We start from the raw sequence: 20,533 nt of genomic DNA on the forward strand, positions 1-20,533 counted from the left end.
ATATTCAACAAGTAAGAAACACTTTTATTTACTTCAATGGATTTTTTCTATGAAAAAACATTTTTAAATTAAAAAATATATTGTTTATTTTCATATTATTTGAAAGGTGGAGAGACAGAGAAATAAAAGATATCTCCCATCCTTTGGCTCACTCCTCAAATGCCCACAACAGCCAAGGCTGGGCCACAGCAAAGCTAAAAGTCCAGACTCAGTAAACGTCTCCCATGTGGGTGGCAGGGGCCCAGGTACTCAAACTATCATCTCTGCTTCCCAGGTTGCACCATAGCAGGAGACTGGAACTGAAATGAAGCAGCTGGGACTTGAACCAATCATTCCAATATGAGTGTGGACATCCCAAGTGACAACTTGGGCATTGTACCAAATGCTTATTTCAAAATAGCACTTTTAAATGATATTAAAACAGAGTAAATTTACACTGTGTCTAGAAATTGGCCATAAATAAATTTGCATAAAAGAGTCAACAATATTTTCAGTTTTTGACAGTGATTTTCCAATATTATGATCATTTAGAGGAAAAACATATAAATGCTCATTTCTAACACCTGCATCATGGCTGAGGCATGTTAGCATAATTTTTCTATTGTACACTGTGGTGAAAGAACGATTTAGTCATTCCTGGTATTACTTTTCATTTATAGGCAGGTTCATCAATGGCAGATCTATGTCGATTTCATTTTAATCTCCTAGTTGATTCCAATCAATATTTGAAGATATAACTCTAATTTTCTTGCCCTCCTTCCCACAACTCATTTGGCCAAACATTTATGGTACACCTAACTGCAAATTTTGCTGCTTTAGGTACAATATTTACTTCACCCAGTGTCCAATAATTTTTATTTCTGACAGAATAAGCATAGCCCTGATGCTCTATGAAATCAGACTCTTGGAACCAGATTCTGTTATAAATTTCATTGCTCATTAACTTTATGTGATGTTACATTATTTATACCACTTTGCCTAATGAAAACCTACATCGATGGGACAGATATATGTTGATTCTTTTTTTTTTATAATTTGGAATTCAAATAACTATACACACATCATATATACATATATATACAGGTTACAGCTTTTCATATATACTTATATATGTTATTGGCTACAGTGTTTTATTAAAATATTTAATTAAAAGTAGCATGAATGAATAAAAATAACCATCACAAGAGGTAGGTACTTTACTCTCGTGGTAAAGGCGTTGATTAAATGACTGCATCAAAAAGAAAAGAAAAGGAAAGAAAAGCCTGCATCCCATGTTGGAGGACCTGGTTCAAAGCCCAGCTCAGGCTCCTGACTCTACCTTCATGCCAGTGCAGACCTGGGAGGCAGCAGCAGTGATCAAGGGATTGAGTTCTTGCTATCCTCATGGGAGATCTGAATTCCATTCACAGATCCTGGCTCTCATCTGGCCTAACTCTGGCTGCTGCAGCTGTTTGGAGAGTGAACCACAATGAGAATTCTGTGTTTCTGCATCTATCTATTTCTGTATCCATCTCCCAAATAGATAAAACATAATTACATTTAAAAAATCCCATTATGTCTAATGCAGGTGTTGGCAAAGTAAATCTACCCCATTGCCTACTTTTGTGGAGCCCAAAGTATTCCAAAGTTTGAAAAAGAACATGGCCATGCATTTGCATTAACAACTTGTGAATTGCTGCTTTCAAGCCATAATGGGGAAGTTGGGTTTTTGCAAGGGAGACTGCTTAGCCTAAAATATTTAATGTCAGTCTATTTCTTTAAATGAAAAGTTTTCTGACCCCTTGTCTGATGAATATCTGATTTTTTTTCTGTTTTGAATGTTAGGAAGTTAGGGAATCAAACTAGTATCAAATCAATTATTTCTTTCCCCTAAATATTGTACAGAGAATATTTCCATTTCATATTTTCTGTTAAAATGCACAAAATATGCAAAGAATAAACTTTTTATTCTGATATTCAATTGATGGGAAAGTTTCCCTGAAAAAAAATGCTGAGTCTCAAATGAATTGCCTTTTCATCATTTTTTGTTATCTACTTATTTAATTTGCTTTAATGAAAGTAAGTTTTCGAAGGAAAAAATGAGCTAAAAGTAGAAAAAAATCAGTACAAAGCTTAATTATTACCTGTATTTCTCCACTCATGGTTAAGTTGAAGTAACCATTAAAGTAATAATGACAGGGTCTGCTAGGATGAGTCCCTTTGATCTCTGATGTGCCCACATTCTCATTAGAGATTGGGGGTAATTGAACCGGAACGTGACACTCTAACATAAATATTCCATGAAATAAGTAATAGTCAAAGTAGGTTAGCTTTTATAATGCTATTTGTAAAAGAATGAATGAATTCTGGAGAAGACAACATATAAAAATGTTCTGCAGAGTTCTGTGTTTCATCATTATTTTACTTTATTCCAGATCCAAGATTAGGTTCTACCTTTACACCTAATTCTTTTAAACAATTATAAAAGGTTATTAGTATTTAAGATTACATTCCAAAATATGTAATGGAAATAATGTATTTTCTTTGCTTAAAGTCATTTGTGGAATACTGTGACAGATTTGTTCATTAACTCCTCAAATATTTATTGAATGTCTAATGCATGCCAGGTATTGCTCCTGGCATTTAAGATATATCAATGAAAAAAATAGTAACAAGCAGGATTCTTGGCATTGTGGAGTTTACATTATAGTGGTAAGAAATTGATATGAAGCAATACATATAATAAATGAATTTATTGCATAGCATTTCAAAAGGCAATAAATGTAAAAAAAAAATGGCATGAAAGAAATCAATACTATTCGGGTGAGAGCTGCAATATTAAATAGGGAAGTCAGTGAAAACCTCGTTGAAAAGATGTAGAACTTAACCAGGAAGAAACCCAAGGAAAGAACATTTTCAGTGAGAGACCTGGTCAGAGTAAAGATATTAAGGTGGGAACAAGTCCAACCATACGAGAATGGCTAAGAGATGTGGCTGGATCAAGGTGAGCAGAGGAAGAGTAACAGGAAATGAGTCAGAGGCAATGAGACCAAGTCCCACCAAGCCTTGCAATCACTGTGAAGATACTGTTTGTGATATGGGGACCACAGGGAGACTTCTTGCAGAGGAGTGACAATTGAGAAGTCCCATAGCTGCTTTGTTGTAAAGCAGCAATGACAGAAGCAGGTGGAATGGTAATGAGGTTATTACAGTAATCCAAGGATGACCCCAGACTCAATGATGAATGCTGTGCAAATGAATCGATTTTGGACCCATTTTAAGGATTGTGTAAGATTTCGTGACAGTGTTGATGTAAGAGTGAAAATGGAAAAAAAGAGTATTTTGACTCCTGGGTGTTTGTCTTTAACTTAGTTTTTTTTTTCTTCTGTGGGCAATAGTGTCCAGTCAGGAATGGAAAATTCTGCTGTTGGAAATGAATTTTTGGGGTGAGGGAGATGATTAAAAATTCCACTTAGAGAATCCTGTATTTAAAAAAAAAATATTTTCAACTAAGGGTGATCCCAGAATCTGCCTTATGGAAGAGGTTAAAAGTATTGTTTGACTAAAGGCCTCCATAGCCTTGGCAACTGATGACAAGAGCCTAGGGTGATTACTGATGCCATAAACAAGAGTGTCAATTTGTTAAGTCAACAACAGGAGTCACTGTGCACTTACTCCTCATGTAGGATCTCTGTCCTTAATGTGTTGTACATTGTGATGTAATGCTATAACTAGTACTCAAACAGTATTTTTCACTTTGTGTTTCTGTGTGGGTGCAAACTGTTGAAATCCTTACTTAATATATGCTAAAGTGATCTATATATAAAGATACTTGAAAATGAATCTTGATGTGAATGGAATGTGAGAGGGAGTGGGAGAGGTGAGGAGGGTTGCGGGTGGGAGGGAGGTGATGGGGGGGCAAGCCACTGTAACTCAAAAGCTGTACTTTGGAAATTTGTATTCATTAAATAATAGTTAAAGATATATTGTTTGAATACTTAATATGTATGGATATATTAAGTAACACTATAATGTGAGTGAATCGAAAAATGGGCATCCATTGTGCAGCTAGTAGTTGAATAGGAGGCGCCAGGCTGTGCCCTGTCATATAGGTGGTCCAGCAGAATCCATGCTACAACCTCACAAGGCAAATGGCACTTTCTCCATTTTATAGAATAAGGCACTCAGGGCAAGTGACTGGACTGATGGACACATGGTTAGTAAGTGGCCATAGCTTTAAAATTCAAGCATCAATACAACCAACAATTAAAAGCTCTTATCAGTGATCCCACAAGAGAAGTAATACAAACCTGATGAGCAACTCTTTGTTTAAAATGTGATTTTTGTCTTCAGATTATAATACCAGTGAACAAAAACAAGCCTGTAAGAAGCACGAACTGTATGTGAGCTTCCGCGATCTGGGGTGGCAGGTAAGACAGTCCAGTCAGCATAGGTGCTTCCTTTCTGCTTTATCATAAATTTTGGATGAATCATCCTTTTCAAAGCAATGCTCTATGATTTTTGACATAACTGTTTAATATATGGCTTAACCATGTCATTTTCATTTCTCTATTATCTTTTACCACTGAAATATAACAAGTAGGTTTTCAGTTAAAACAACAATGCTGAAGAAAAACATAAACCTATGATATTTAGGAAGTTAAAAAAAGATGCTGTTATTTAAATATCTCAAACTATTCATTTTATTAGAAATAGAAAATCTTTAGATTATTACAAGAAACTCCATTAGTTCCCTTAAAGCCCCAACTACCAGTGTAGGAATTAGAAACCTTAAACGAATACCTCTGTCATGAGGTTTACATGCAGAGAAACATTTTTTTTGCCTTGAACTTAAAAATTATATTGTCCTATTTATGCTTTTCAGATAGGGCAAGGAAAGAATTGAGCCAAAATGGTTGTTAATGGCTTTATCTAGTGACAGTTTAAAATGAAACTTTAGATTTCTCCTAGTATTCCATTATAATAGATTTCAATATGTTAAATTTCTTGACAAATAATATTAAAATACAAATATTTTCAAAACTTAGGGTGAAGTTTCAGCATGGATAATAATTCTTAAATATGGCCATGTTTTATTTCTTTAGGGGAAAAATCAGGGTAAACACTCCATTTTCCAATTTTTTAGGTTCCTAAAATTTTTCATGTACAATTTTCAATAATTTGCTCTAATTCATTTCTTCTAAAGAGACTGTAAACTTAATGCATGAATGAAGAGGAAAAATAGCACTTGGAACAAATAATAAAGCTTTAGAAGGTTGTCAGACTTCTAAAACCAAGAATGAGTTATTAAGAAGTAATGTGAATTATCTCAATTAAGTTTATTCTCCTTTTCCTTTCTGGTTCATTTGAACTTTCTGGAGGAGGTCATCATTTCCTGTTTAAACAATATTTAGAATGTTATTTCATGATAGCAATTTTATTTATGAATACATAAATATTACAAATTAGTACTATGAATATCTTACATAGCAATCTCTTGGGAGAAATTAGAGAGGGCAATTTCTTGTTAAAGTACTTACACTTTTATTGTAAATGTTAATTAAAAATTAAGTAAAGAGTAGGCTGTCCTATTAGAATAATTGTTAGACTAAGAAAGGAAACCTGTTCACATGAAATATATTTGAATATTCTTTAAGAATTATTATTCTTTTAGTGACTTCTTTTCTCTCTCTCTCTCTCTTTTGTGGTGTGCATTTTAGGACTGGATTATAGCACCAGAAGGATATGCTGCATTTTATTGTGATGGAGAATGCTCTTTTCCACTTAATGCTCACATGAATGCCACCAACCATGCAATAGTTCAGACCCTGGTATGCTTTGTTTTTGTAAGATTGAAAATTGTAATGAAACTACAATAAAGTTCTTCTACAGAAAAGGCACCTATTTGCAGCTATCAATATATTATCTTCTTTCTCAGTCTCTCATGTCATCTTGTATAGCTGAGGTAACAACTGTGACCATAATCATGTAACCTGGTTTATTAGTGGGGAAGGTTTTAGCTGGAATGTTGGAACACCCCTGTGAGTGGTCATTCTGCACTGATTTCTTTAGTATGCATGAATAACCATATAGGTCCTAGGTCCCTATGACTTTTATTGAACTAGTATTTCATTAGTAATCATTGCAAAAACATTGATTAATAGCTGTACCAAATTTTTACTGAGGGTCTTTACTCTGTATTTTTAATAATGTTCTATAACATCTTTTGCTATTTTAAAAATTTCCAGTGTAATACGGAGAATTCATCCTTCCCTTCTTCTTCCTGCTTTTCCTTATTTGATCTATAAGGTGCCATTTGTTATGTTCTGTCTTCCACAATCTCAGGAATTCAGAGGTGATTAAATCTCCTAGCTTTATTTTTGTGAACCAAGATAGTGATATAAGGACTTGATGGTCTCTAACTAATTGTACAGCATTATATGAGTATAGAAAACAGCAGTCTGGTGTATCTTACATGTGTGACTAGATGTGACATAGAGACACTCTCTGGAAGACTAAATGTGATGCTCTTAGATGGTATACTAGACTGTGAGATGCAATTTCAAATTAATGTTTGAGTTGATATGAAAATTTTAATTCTGTGTACAAGGTACCTTAAAAGTTTTGTGGAAAATGGAATTAAATACAAGATTATTTTGACACAAATGATTTTGAAATTCATGAATTAGCTCTTCATAATATGCAGCTTTGTATACCTTTGATGAATCTTAATATGTATGGTTTTCAAAACTTTTTGCAGCAAAGCAAACTTATGTTTTAATCCCATTTTCCATGTATCTTTTAAAGTGCTCTCTCATTCAAGAAAAGGAGGGATACACAGTTTTAGAATCAAGACAATGGCAGGAGTGGAATTTGCTGAATGGCAAGTAAGAGAGTAGTAGATGTGAAAAAAAGCTTCCTTTTTGATCAGGATTTCTTATGACCCAAACAACAATATTATAGTATTCCTAGAACTTATACGAATTTGATTCTAGAAAGTTTCTTTTCCCTCTACTATTAAAATTTAAAGCTAATGGAAGGAGTATTCCAGTTTCTTCCTGAATAAGAAATGATACATTAAACTGACATCAAATTTTTGAATGTTTTAATGTTTTATTGGCATCTTCATTAACTTTCAAAAATACTTCAGAATAACTAGACACTAAAAATGCATAGCTATGGCAACCAGAACATGGATATTATTAGGAACTTTGGAAATAACTTTGGGTAGAAAGAAACAGAGAAAAACAATTATGTATTTTGATAGGTAGTTGTTTACAAATGGTCTTTTTATTGATACTTGACCAATGAGATTGACCATTTAGTGTCCTAGAGAGTAAATTCAATGAAAAATTTTAAATTCTGAACATTCTTTGAAAGGTGATAGCTTTTTCTGGGGATTAGGAGTAGGTAGTCTGCAAAGATGGATGTGTAATATCCAAATTTCGATCAGTGAAAGCTACCTCTAAGAAGTTTAACTTTCCTTTTTGTCTGTGGGAATTCATATTAACACAAAAGCTTGCTTATTGGATACAGAGATATCCTCAAGTTTCATCCTTCAAGGAGACAGTCACAATCACCATCTTTTAGTATTGTCACTGACCTATGACCTTATCAGTAATGCCACCTGATTTCTCAGAAAGTTCTTTTTTTTCTTTTCATTGTCCTTGCAGTGACCAAGCAGAATTTATTTCTTAGAAACACACACACACACACACACACACACACACAAAGAGACACACACACACAGTATCAAAGATTCCCTTAGGCTAAGCAATGCTTTCTTACTGGAAAAAAGCTTAATCAAGTACATACCCTTTCTCTCACTTTTTTTTTCTTTCTTTTAAGTATATAAGTAAATATTGTAAACTCTTAAGGCTTTAGTATAGAAGGCAGTGTTGAAAAACAAACATTTAAAAAATCAGACATGAAGTTGGAGTAAGATCCTACTCTTCATCACAGCCCTGGAGTGTAGGACATAAGTTATTGCAAACTGAGTATACATGGGAACCTTGATTTTGTTTCCTGGCATTGTGCATGCTCTATGCTTGTTCTGAGAACATGAAATAGGAAGACAGGGTCGTTTGTTGTTAAAGGAAAGCATGTTTGTGACTAATATATTTTGAGAAGCCATTCAAGAACAATCCATTTTTTCCAGAGCAACTGCATCGTGAGGTTGCCAAGGCCATTGAAACAAGGGGGTTATCAATCATGTATGTGTGGGTTGTGGAAGATAAAGCTGATGAGGGACACAAGCTGCATCTGAAACTATCCAACTTTCAGTTTTGTGAGGTCTTAGGAAATTTCAAGTTCATGTCAGATCACCTCATTTTTCCTGCTGTTTCTGTCCACATGCAGAACTCCTATATCATTTCAGCCAGGACATTGCACAGCCAAAACTCTAAGAGTTGTATTTGCTTTTGTAGATCCCTTAAGACTCATCAGTGGGACTTCCCATAAACCCCTTTGGGGGAAGGGCCAGCGAAGTTGGGTGGGAAAGGGGGAACCATGTTGTGGCTCCTTGCTCAATTATTGCAAACCACAGGCAGACTGCCAGTCTGATCAAAATGAATGTCAACCCTTTACTTAACTATACCACTTTTCATGTACAGCCACTTTTTTAAAAGTTTTTTTTTTTCAGGGAAATGGATATTCAATTTGTGAAATATCTAGGCCTCTTGCTTATGGTTTAGCTTAGTCTGCTTTTTGGCAGTTATTTAGGGAGTGGGCAGGGGAGAAAGAAAGTAAAATGATGTTAGACTTCAGCCAATCTGGGGGAAAAAAAAAAGAGTTCTATGGAGAGGAGTTGAAATCATTGCTGTAAAGCAAGTATTGGATTATATCTGGATGTTATTTCATTATGATTTTAGCCTTCCTTTGCCATGGAAACTTAAGATTTGGCATAACATTTATGATTTATTGCCTAGTTATTCTTTTGAGAAATAATTCCTAGATCCTACTCTTTCCACAGTCCAACTGTGTGTCTTCATTGATTTGCACTTATAATCTTAGTATTTCTCATTATGGGAATAAAAGTTGCCGTTTCAAATAAAAGACTTTCAATGCTGATTCCCATGTTCTTTCCCTTGAAAAATTTCCATTGAACAATCTATAGTGGGAGTTTTCCTTATTTTGTGGACATAGTTAGAACTAGTAGGTTGACACTTGGTTTTAGTACTTAAGAATATATCCTTCAAGAGCAATCCCTTACTCAAACCTAGCCATTGAGCTTAAGTGGGAGAAGGATGATCAGCATAAGGGTGTCTGGTGTGTAATAGGACAAGCATATTGTAAAGCTGGGAACAAAATGTTTACCCTATTTCTAAAAGTATTTTTTTTTCCTTTCCCAGGTTCATCTGATGTTTCCTGACCACGTACCAAAGCCTTGTTGTGCACCCACCAAATTAAATGCCATATCTGTTTTGTATTTTGATGACAGTTCCAATGTCATTTTGAAAAAATACAGAAATATGGTAGTACGCTCATGTGGCTGCCACTAATGTTACAATAATATTAGCAACAGAAAGATCTGTATTAAGGTTTATGACTGCAATAAAAAGCATACTTCCAGACAAAAGGATAATTTTTAAAAAATTAGTCTTATTCATTTCATCTCTTCTTATGTACAATATCATGTATATATTCATTTCTATTTATTTAAAGGTATATATTCTCCTTTGTGAATACCTTATCAGTAAAATCTACTTTATAGATCACTACATTATACAGTAGATCACTCTAACTTTCAATGAGATATGTTGAGTGCAATTCAATTCCATTTCAACATTTTTTTCCAATACAAATTTTATACAATTTACTGAGATTAAACAGAACTTCTTTGACTGTTTAATATCATTGAAGGACATTGAATGCATATAGTTGTATTGTGCCAATGAAAATTGTGAGAGTATTTATTTAGAAAAAAAGCTAACAAAATAGCAACCCAAACAAAAATGCTTGAATAAATAGTTTTTCTTTGAAAGTTTCTGCTTCATTAGATAAAATGAAATGTTGAACTGGATTTGAATAAACACACAGTAGCCAGAACATAGAAACTGAAAGGTTGCACATAATTGTTATAACTGTTTGCTTTAACAGAATTGGTGTAACTGTAGGAGCATGTTTCTTCTTGGCTTGCAGACAGTCGATTTTGCAAGAAGCTCAAAGTTTGAGGAATTCTATGGAGACAGGCCTGAGCTTGTGTCTGTAACTTTCAAGTTAACACTAAAAAAATTGCAGTACAACCTTCTTACCTCAAATAAATCATGTATGTCTATTATCTAGAACACTACTGCTGCAGATTCTTTCAAATTTAAAAACTTTGTCCAAAATAAAGAAACATTTATGTATGCTCTTCCCTATCCACATAAAAAGTATGCATGCATAAAAAGTGCTGGAGCAGAAGATGCCAACACACGGTCATACTCTTTAGCTCTCTGAGTTTGTTGATTGATGTGATGCAAGGGATTTTATTTGGGGTAAAAGCACTGAAACTAAACTGGAGGAAATTATAAAAAAATCCCAGCATGGCTTTGACAGAATTTCTATTTTGAAAGAACAGCTGTAATCTATTTTTCATATCTTTGATAATGAGCTCAAGGAAAACCTTATTTTGTAAAAAGATTTTGTAAACGTTCTTCCATGCACATATAATTCCAAAAGGGAAGGTTCTGGTGTGTGTGTGTGTGTGTGTGTGTGTATTTTCTTCCCTCTGAAATTAATTTATTTTCCCTCTCTAATGGAATGCCATTTAAGGCAGTTTTAAACACAAAGTACTTGTTAAAGAATGATTTTTAAATTCCTAACCTGCTACTTATGGTGGTTCCATGGTTGGGTTGTTACAGTTCATCTGAAATATTTGTTGAGCATCATTTATTGAATACCCTTTTGAATATTTCAAACAAAGTTGTATTATCACTGGCTTCAAAAACATTATTGATTTGTTCATAATTCAGGTATATCACAATGTTGTTTTAAAATACAGTTTATCTTAAAGAAAATTTGACACCTGTTTTGGGGGTACATTAAATAATATATTTTAATAATAGTGTACCATGGAGATAATAAGAAATGGAGTCTATTATTCTTTAAATGTGATGTATAAATATATTTCTATATTATAAAATATATTAAACTTGTGATGCTAGTTTCTGCTGTTCTTGATTTAGTTCTTTATTTAAGAGATACAAAATATTAAATACATTACAGATTTACACAATAAGAACATTTATCTGATGTAAAATGTTTGTAGAGTGCATGATTCCTACATGTGGCTTTAATTGCTAAAACTGTATTTTTGTATTGTTAATAGTTAACCACTATTAAATGAACAAAACAACAATTTATGAATTATAGATTTTACTAATCTGTTCAAATAAGAAAGAAATGTTTAAGAGTGGAAATTTGTTAGTGTAAAAAAACACCTCACTTGTTTTTTTTTATGAAGAGATTATTTGCATCAGTATTTTTGTATTTTGTAAGATTATATATATGTATGCATACTCACATTATTTTCAGAAAACTACTATCATAAATTCTTAGTATAATTTTTGTAATACTCAAGCTATTACCAGAAAGCAGAATAATTTGGCTTATTTTAGCAGGCTTTAATTTATGTCTTCTTTGCTGGTTAATGCAATACTTTCTCTATTAATTTCTGTGTTTATTGTTAGTTTCTCTGCTTTATATGTGTTTTTATTTGTAAAGTAGCCTTTTGGAGAAGGGGCTAAATCAAACATATTCAAGTTTTTAAAGGAAAAAGTTACACTGAGGTAATTAAATAAAGAAAACACAGGAAGAAAGAAAATCCAAAATTATTTTTTCTCCACTAAAGAGCTGTCATTTTATAATCCCTGTATCACCATCATCGAATCTGAGCCAGAGTCTACTGGCTACTTTACAGTCTGGCAAATATCATCTCTCAAGACATTTACAATGAATAATTAGCTTATGCTATAGTTCCATTCAATGCAGAAGAAATCCTCATTCCCCAACACAAGCAACTGTCTCATAACCATTCAGTTAAGAGCTTAATCTATAATCCAAATTCCACCTTAGATTACCTGTTTTTTTTATGTTTTTTCTTTTATACTTCTTTTGTCCTGGAACATTTTAAAGTTAGAAATGAAAATGGCTTTGCTGATAAGCATATGTATCCAAGTGTACATGTTTAGAAGTTTATCATATATATAGCTAAGTGTACATGTTTACTTCTGTGGTTTAGCAAGTTTGGCTAAAATCATAGTTGAAAAGAAAATGTGAAAAGTAGCAATTAATGCTTGTACTTATTTAGGTATACTACATCCAAGTTAGCAGTTTAAAAAGTGAAAAAGTTCTCCAAAATTTACAAAGTCTGTTTTGTATTTGGCAAAGGCTGCTTGAATGACAGGGATTTCACACTCAGGAGAAATCAGATCAGATATAGCCTTAAAAAATCCCAAAGATATTTTGGAAACTATAAAACACCTGCCTTTGAATCTTAGATTCAGTTTTATTGAGATAATTAATCTAAAATCAATTCTGAAATGTCAAGTAATGTACTTACCGTGGAGAAGATGGATAGATGCATTACAGCCTCAAATTCTGAACAACAGCATCAAGACTCAGCCAGTCTGGAAATATGACCTGACCAGATAGTTAAGTCAGTGTGAATAGTGTTTATTCTTTACAGTTCATACTGTTTTCCTGTATACACCTATAGAAAAGCCTAGAGTTGGAGAACAATTATATAATTTGTGCAACAGGCAAAAAAGATGGTTTAGACTATACATAGTTGTACTTTCTTCAATTAAACACACACACACACACACATGCACACTTGAACCACAGGCTGCTTTAGGAGCATATTCTGATTCCTAGTGACCTGGAGCTTTGGTTTCAATGTTCATGCCCTAGGGACATAAGACAAAATTTCAGGTCTATGCAGGGCAGGGCTCAGATCAGAGCCTTCTACATAAATCAGGCAATCAGGAAGGGCCAGACAGCAAGGAAGTTTGTCTTGGCTCTGAGTTTTTGGAGGAGAATATTATTCTGGGAATTAGTGGCCATGGGCCAGCCTTCACATGCACTTGTGACCAGAAATCACACTATGTGGTAGTGTCCTCACATACACATATACTCACGTGTATGCTCATGACATGAACGCAGTTTTTAAAAGCTCCTGATTGATTGGTGAAACTGAAAACGCATTTAGAAGAAGCAAATGCAAATCTTCTCTGAGGGACAGGACCTTCAATCTAGGCTTCAAAGAACTCAAACTGAAACTTTGCCAAGGAATATAAACTCACTACCAAAATAACCAAAAGAACAAATGTATAAAACAAAAAACATCATAATAAATGCATAAAGAATGCACGTAAAAATCAGATGAACTAGCAAAAGATAGAACCAAATTTGTAAAGAACCTATTTATTGAATTGTTAAATATAAAATACAAATAAGAATATCTTATGTTTTTAAAATATAGAATAAAAGCATAAGCATAAACTGTTTTAAATGAACCAACAGGACTTCTAGGAAGGAAGAATTTAAAATTGATTAGATGTGAAAATTAGGAGTTTGTATATTATACACAAGAGAAATCATAAGTTGGAAAATAGATCTGAATAAATTATCCAGAAGACAGCATGGAGACAAAGATGGAAAATCTGAGAGTTGAAAATCCACAGATCAAAGGGAGTTCTAGAATTCATCGATTTGTTATTCTAGAGAATTAGGGACAATTTTTGGAATAACTGTTTACTTCTCCATCAAATCGTTTCTCAACCTGGAATTCAGTCAACATGGAGTTACTAGAGTTAGTATCTTCAAATTGCTAAGGATAACTAGCTGTCATTTGGAATTCTATACCCAGCAAAAACTACATTTCAAAACTTAGGGCAAAATAAAGACATTTCAGGTAAACAAAACTGAAAATTAGAAAAAAAGTTTACCATTAACAGCAAAGCTACTTCTGCTTATACCTCAGCAAGAAATAAATTTACTATAAAAGGCAATGTATGCAAAAATGAAGAGAAAGATAATGATAAATGTCAGAGAAGATAACAATAATTACTATAATGACTGACAATTATTTTTAAAAGGTAGTGTTGCGGGGCCAGCGCTGTGGCACAGCAGGTTAAAGCCCTGGCCTGAAGTGCTGGCATCTCATACGGGAGCCGGTTCTAGTCCTGGATGCTCCTCTTCCGCTCCAGCTCTCTGCTATGGCCTGGGATAGCAGTAGAAGATGGCCCAAGTCCTTGGGCCCCTGAACCCTCACGGGAGACCCAGAAGAAGCTTCTAGCTCCTGGCTTCGGATTGGCTCAGCTCTGGCCACTATGGCCATTTGGGGAGTGAACCAAAGGATGGAAGACCTCTCTCTGTCTCTGCCTCTCTCTGTAACTCTTTCAAATAAATGAAATAAATCTTTAAAAAAAAAGGTAGTGTTGCTTTAAATTGCATTAAATGAGTTAAAATGCAGTACAAATGTAGAATTTATACTGGAAGGAAGATTATTGAAAATATAGATTTTGCATTTTACTTGATGATGATGAAATCTGATTTACCCTCATAATTTATGGTAAAATTTCAATTATAGATAAAATTCAAGCATATCTTTCCCATAAAGGGAATGATGATAAATAAGCTGTATGTATGTTGCAGCAGTCAACTCTGTTTCTGTAGTGTGAAAGCAGTCACAGACTGTACCTAATGAACAAATATAGATGTGTTATAATAAAACTTTACTTACAAACACAGAGGTAGGAAGGAGTAAGCCTTGAGTTGTAGTTTTCTGACCAGTGTTTTGAACCAGTAGAGGGGGTAATTGCAAGGGAATAGAATTCAATTGTTCAAGAATATTAAAAGAAGTGAAGAAAAAAAGAATGTACAAAAAGGAAAAAATATTGCATATAATTTTATGATGAGAGAAACCCACATGTATTCATGTAATAGTATATGTAAATGTGCCGAAAAGACTGTATTGCCACATTGAAATTTAAAATAATGTTAGCAGTGGTTACACACTGCTCAAAAGAGGCATATCTAGAACTATTTTTTAAAGATTTATTTATTTATTTGAAAGGCAGAGTTACAGAGAGGCAGAGAGAGAGAGAGAACAAGAGAAAGAGAGAAAAAGAGGTCTTCCATCTGCTGGTTTACTCCCCAGATGGCCCTCACAGCTGGAGCTGCACCAATCTGAAGCCAGGAGCCAGGAACCAAGAGCTTCTTCCGGGTTTTCCACATGGTGCAGAGCCCCAAGGACTTTGGCCATCTACTGCTTTCCCAGGCCACATCAGAAAGCTGGATCGGAAGTAGAGCAGCTGGGACTTAAACTGGTACCTATGTGGGATGCCAACATCACAGGTGGCGGCTTTACTCTCTATACCACAGCGCCGGCCCCATACCTAAAACTTAAAAACCATGTTGAAAGTAAAATGTAGGGAAAATATATATCAGGACAATAATCATCAAAGGAAAATTGGCTAGCCAAAATTAATAAAATGTATTTACACTTTAACTCAAAACAGCACTTACTGGAGACAATGAGGATCATCACATATTGATAAACTTTTCAGATACCACCTCATTTTTAAGCTAAGTGTATCTAGTACTATGATTTAGGACTGTATAATATACAATTTAACTACAAGGAGAAATCAAGAGTGTTCCTCCTTAATGAAATATTTTAGCAGCTTCTCTCAGTAATTGATAGATTGACAAAAGAACAGAAAGCCAGAGCAGGTGTGGCCAAATAACAAACATGGTTTAATGGACATGCAGAGTAATCATTATTTTCAACTAGGTACAGACTGCTTTTAAAAATGAATAATTTATTTTGCCAGCGTAAAAATTGTATTCACTAACATTTAACTTTCATTGGCAAAATATGTATTCCAATAAAACATTCCTTTAAAATTCTGACATGTTTCAGTGTATTCATTTTTATATAAAACATAAATGTCACAATGTAAGTGAAATAAATAATTTCAATGAATTTCAAAAAAAAATAAATTTGATAAACTAATTCATATTTTAGACAAGTATATATGAGAATATTGTAGTAATTTATTCTTCTTTGTCCCTGAGACATTCAGAGACAAAAATAACTGAATATGTCCTTTAATAAGATTGTGCTTGTAAATTTTATTTCTAGAAAATGAAAAAGAAAGGGCTAGCACTGTAGTGTAGTGAGTAAAGCCGCCACCTGCAGCGTTGGCATCCTTTATGGGCAGTGGTTTGAATCCGGCTGCTTCACTTCCAATCCAGCTCTGTGTTAATGTGCGTGTGAAAGCAGCAGAAGATGGCCCAAGTCTTTGGGCCCCTGCACCCATATGGGAGACCTGGAAGAAGCACTAGGCCCTGGCTTTGGATTAGCTTAGCCCCAGCTGTTGCAACCATTTGGGAAGTGAACGAGATGTTGGAAGATCTTTCTCTCTGCCTCTGCCCCTCTGTAATTCTGACTTTCAAATAAATAAACAAATCTTTAAAAAAAAGAAAACAAAAGATTGTGTTTGTGAGTATAGGGTAAACTTCTTTGAAATATGAGGATGCATTTTTTTCCCTTTCAATTTTCAGCATATCTTTTTTAAAGTACTTTCCATGTGGCTTCTAATATTGTCTATTTGAAGTTAATTAATTAGAATTTTATCTTGGCAATGTAATGACATTTTCTTAATATTATTGACACTCTGGTTGCTCAAAAACTTCTTATCTTAAACATAAAAGCCAACAACCATGCATCAAATAATATATATTGATTTCAATAAGTCTTTCTGGGTTTTGTATTTAGGAAGGATCTAGTCTATGTAAGAGAATAAATCCTTCCAAGGGCATCATGATGCAAAAGGAAACATTTAAAAAATCTTGGTGATTGAACATAATGGATCCAATGAATCTTATATCACTCTAGCCTTGTTTTATTAAGGGCCAGTATGAAATGAAGTAAGTTAAATTACTTTCTGTATCCCTAAAACACTTACGTAGCTCTAGACGTCCTTTTAACGTACTTAAATTCACCAGGAATATCCTCCTTAAATTCTGCCTGTGATATTCTGTTGATTCCTTCTTATTTACTACTTCCTTCAAAAAGAGCAAATGTACAAAACTAGATTGTTTGATCCCTTAATAAATGAACACAGCACTCCTACTTCTGAGACATACATCAGATTGTGCCAGCTACTATCCTCTTGTATTGAAAGGTAAAGAAATTATATAATGTTCACTTACTGGTCACAGAGATATTCTCAGCACTGATGTTTAATAAATTATTTGAAAGTGAACTTAAACTAGCTTAATATTATTTTAGTTTAAAAATCATAGCACACATAAGAGCAACAATTTTAAAGTTGAGATTGTGAGGCAACTAAATTTCTGATTTTTAAACCAGTGATCCCACTTACCTTTTACTTTCAATATATCTTAACCTGAATAAAATTTGGAACACATTATGAAGCCAATAGTATGGTTTAGGACTGCTAAGTTAGAGGAAGGGGAAAAAAACTCCAATAGAGGTAAAAAGTGTTATCTGATTATTTATAGTGATAAAGAGTTGGACACAGAAGAGAGGAAAGATGTGAATGCAGACCGATGGCAGGGTGTCGGATCACACAGGATCTTAAAGTTAAACACTGAATTTTTACCCAGAGAACTTAGACAGCCAATTGGGAGGCTGGAGCAGAAGTCATGACTTGTGTTGTTTATTTGTTTGTTTAAGAAGCAGTGAGAGACAGAAAAACACAAATTAAAAGAGGCCTACTATCTGCTGGCTCACTCTGTATATGTCCACAATGGCAGGGGTTGGGCCAGACTTAAGCCAGGAGCTTGGATCTTCACTCAGGTCTCCCACATGGGTGGCAGGGCCTCAAGGACTTAAAACGTAACTTGCTGCTTCTTAGGGTACACATTAGCTGGAAGCTGGAATCAGGTGTGGAGCCAAGACTCAAACCCATGCACCGCAATAGGGGATGCAAGCCACTCAACTTCTAGAAGCAAATGCCCTCTTCTGATTGTGTTTCAAAAGAATGCTGTGTTTTGAAGAGGACAGTGGTAGGACAGTAGAAGGAACTGTAAAGATTGTTTAGGCAACATTGAAAAGAAGCCAGACATGGAGAAGATGTAGTCTTGAACTAATGTGGTAACTGTAGAAGTGATGAGTGGTAACTGTAAAAAATATTTCAAAGGTGTAGCGGTAAGACTTGATAATGGGATGTGAGAGAGAAGTAAGTTAAGTATAACTTTCATTGATATAAATTGAGTAATAGAAGAAAGGAAGAATTATTCACCAGGTCAGCATAGGATGAGGAGAGATTGTTCCAAGTGGTTTGAAACAATACAGGAGAGGTTTTAGGCATCAGTATGTGATGGCATTCAGAGCCATCTGATCAATGAAATTTACACTGCAGACATAAGGTACTAGTGGAAAATGGGAACACTTCTCTAAATTTTACTACCCACAGCTTAAACACATTAAAAACCTACCTGAGAGAAATAGATATAGTATTGACATGAATGCAATCAGAATTGTACTGGGAGATGCTGTTTATTTTCAAGGTTTCGAAATCATATTACCTCTGTTCCTTACGATCAAATGGAATTCCCTATGAATTTCGGATACATTAAAATTTAGGTAAGATTTTATAAGCATTTTAACATAATTTTTTAAATAAGAATGGTAGGTGAACATTTTAGGTAGTTCGAAGAGCTCTTGGGAAAGTGACCATAGTATTGAAAAAAAAAAATGGATGAAACTAAACATCAGGGAGAGTTTATATAACATTTCATGAACATAAATACTAAATGCACATGAATTCTTAACTGAAAACAAACAAAAAGGTAGTATGTTATTTCCCATCAATTACAGCAAAAAGAAATTTAATGGTGGCATAAATGGTTTAGGAGCAACTATAAGGAAGACATGTCTGATTTAAAACATGACTGAACATTCAGATGATTCTTAATGGAAAGAAAAGCTTTGAAAAAACCTTGGCAACAGTGTAGTTGATACATAATCATCCCTATTTCTCAGGCTTGACAAACTAGTCTTCTCTTGAACTTTTTGACTGTAAGAACTGAAAATTAAAAATTTTTTTAAAAAGTTACGTTGGCCCATACAACATTATTATTATAGGCTGAAATTAGAGTTATTTTCTGTTTGTAAAACAGAAATCTTTTTGCATTAGGACCTAGTTATCAAAAAGCTTGTTTTCTAGAGGATGATGTTTCCAAGGGGAAACAATGAGGATATAGCTCAAAATTACCTTGATATTGAGGGCCGGTGTTGGAGTACAGTTGGTTAAACCGCTGCTTACAAATGGTGGCATCCCATAATGTAGCATCAGTTTGAGTCTTGGCTGCTCTGCTTCCAATCCAGCTTCCTGATAATGCACCTGGGAAGGCAGCAGAAGATGGTCCAAGTACTTTGGCTCCTGCCACCCTTTTGGGAGACCAGAATGGATTTCTTGGCTGCAGGCTTTGTCTGGGCCCAGATCTGGCTTCTTTTTGTATGTAATATTAGTATTGCATCAAGATATTTTATTTACCATTATCTTTAATGTATTATACGTTAACACTATTTACATAGAAAATGTAGATTTTTCTGATAATTTTCTTTATGCTGGTTGCTCTTCTTACAATTTTACTAGTAATTAAATTTCATGGCTTCAAATTGTTGCCCTGAAAACTTAAGTATGCTTTGTATTTTATCTGTTTTATGATTCCAGATTTTTAACAGATCTCTTTGGAAGTGCTACATCCTAGATGACATCATAGAGGAACTGGTTTAAGAAAGCTTAGCAAAGTGTGCTGCTTATTTAACTAAAATGAACTTTTTGAAGAAGTCTGTTTTCTTGCTTTTCCTTTCAAGCATCCTCTCATAAGGAAGTAGAGTGTACTAGACAACCAAATTAGAAAGACAAATGTTTATTCTATTTTGAAATCATTATATTAAACTAGTGATGGCTAAGTAATATACAAAACAGTGATTCGACCTCCCTAATGTTTACAAAAAGTCAAATAAAGACAATAATGAGATAACATTTTATACTACATTGGCTAATAGTTTTTAAAGAATATTTTAACACTGAGTGTTGAGAATATGGATTATTACATGCTGATTGTAGTATAAATTGTTAAAATAATTTTGAAAAGATTCTATATACTCATGGCAATAACATTCTTATGTAACTACTGCCTAAGGATTTCTTTCCTAAATATTCACCTTGGAAACACTTCTGGAGATATGAACTAGGAAATTATACAAGAAGGTTTATAGCAAAACTCTTTAATCTTAGTAAATAACAATAAGTACATGCATTTTTGTTATTATTACAAATTGGCCATGGCACTTATATCCACCTACTCTAAATAAACAAATATATCATTTAAATGCAGTAAAAATTATTGCACTTGCAGCACCAGCATTCCATGTGGGTGTTGGTTCAAGTCCCAGCTGCTCCACTTCCAATCCAGCTCCCTGCTAATGGCCTGAGAAAGCAGTGAAAAATGGCCCAAATTCTTGGGCCGCTGTACCTATGCAGGAGACACAGAAGAAGCTCCTGGCTCCTGGCTTCAGATGGGC

General features: G+C 34.1%; 1 protein-coding gene across 1 annotated transcript in view; it reads left to right on the forward strand.

Annotated features, from left to right (window-relative positions):
- The window catches only part of BMP5 (bone morphogenetic protein 5), a 125,021-nt gene extending 113,896 nt beyond the window's left edge, over positions 1 to 11,125 (forward strand). The window contains exons 5-7 of the mRNA XM_002714515.6: positions 4,333 to 4,409; positions 5,700 to 5,810; positions 9,330 to 11,125. Of these exons, the coding sequence (XP_002714561.1) occupies positions 4,333 to 4,409; positions 5,700 to 5,810; positions 9,330 to 9,479 (338 nt within the window). The 3' untranslated portion in view covers positions 9,480 to 11,125. The remainder of the gene's footprint in view (positions 1 to 4,332; positions 4,410 to 5,699; positions 5,811 to 9,329) is intronic.
- Positions 11,126 to 20,533: the final 9,408 nt, after the last annotated feature.

The sequence above is a fragment of the Oryctolagus cuniculus genome, chromosome 5 (assembly GCF_051225735.1).
Source record: "Oryctolagus cuniculus isolate XC-2025 breed Fujian yellow rabbit chromosome 5, ASM5122573v1, whole genome shotgun sequence".
Taxonomy (NCBI): Eukaryota; Metazoa; Chordata; class Mammalia; order Lagomorpha; family Leporidae; genus Oryctolagus; species Oryctolagus cuniculus.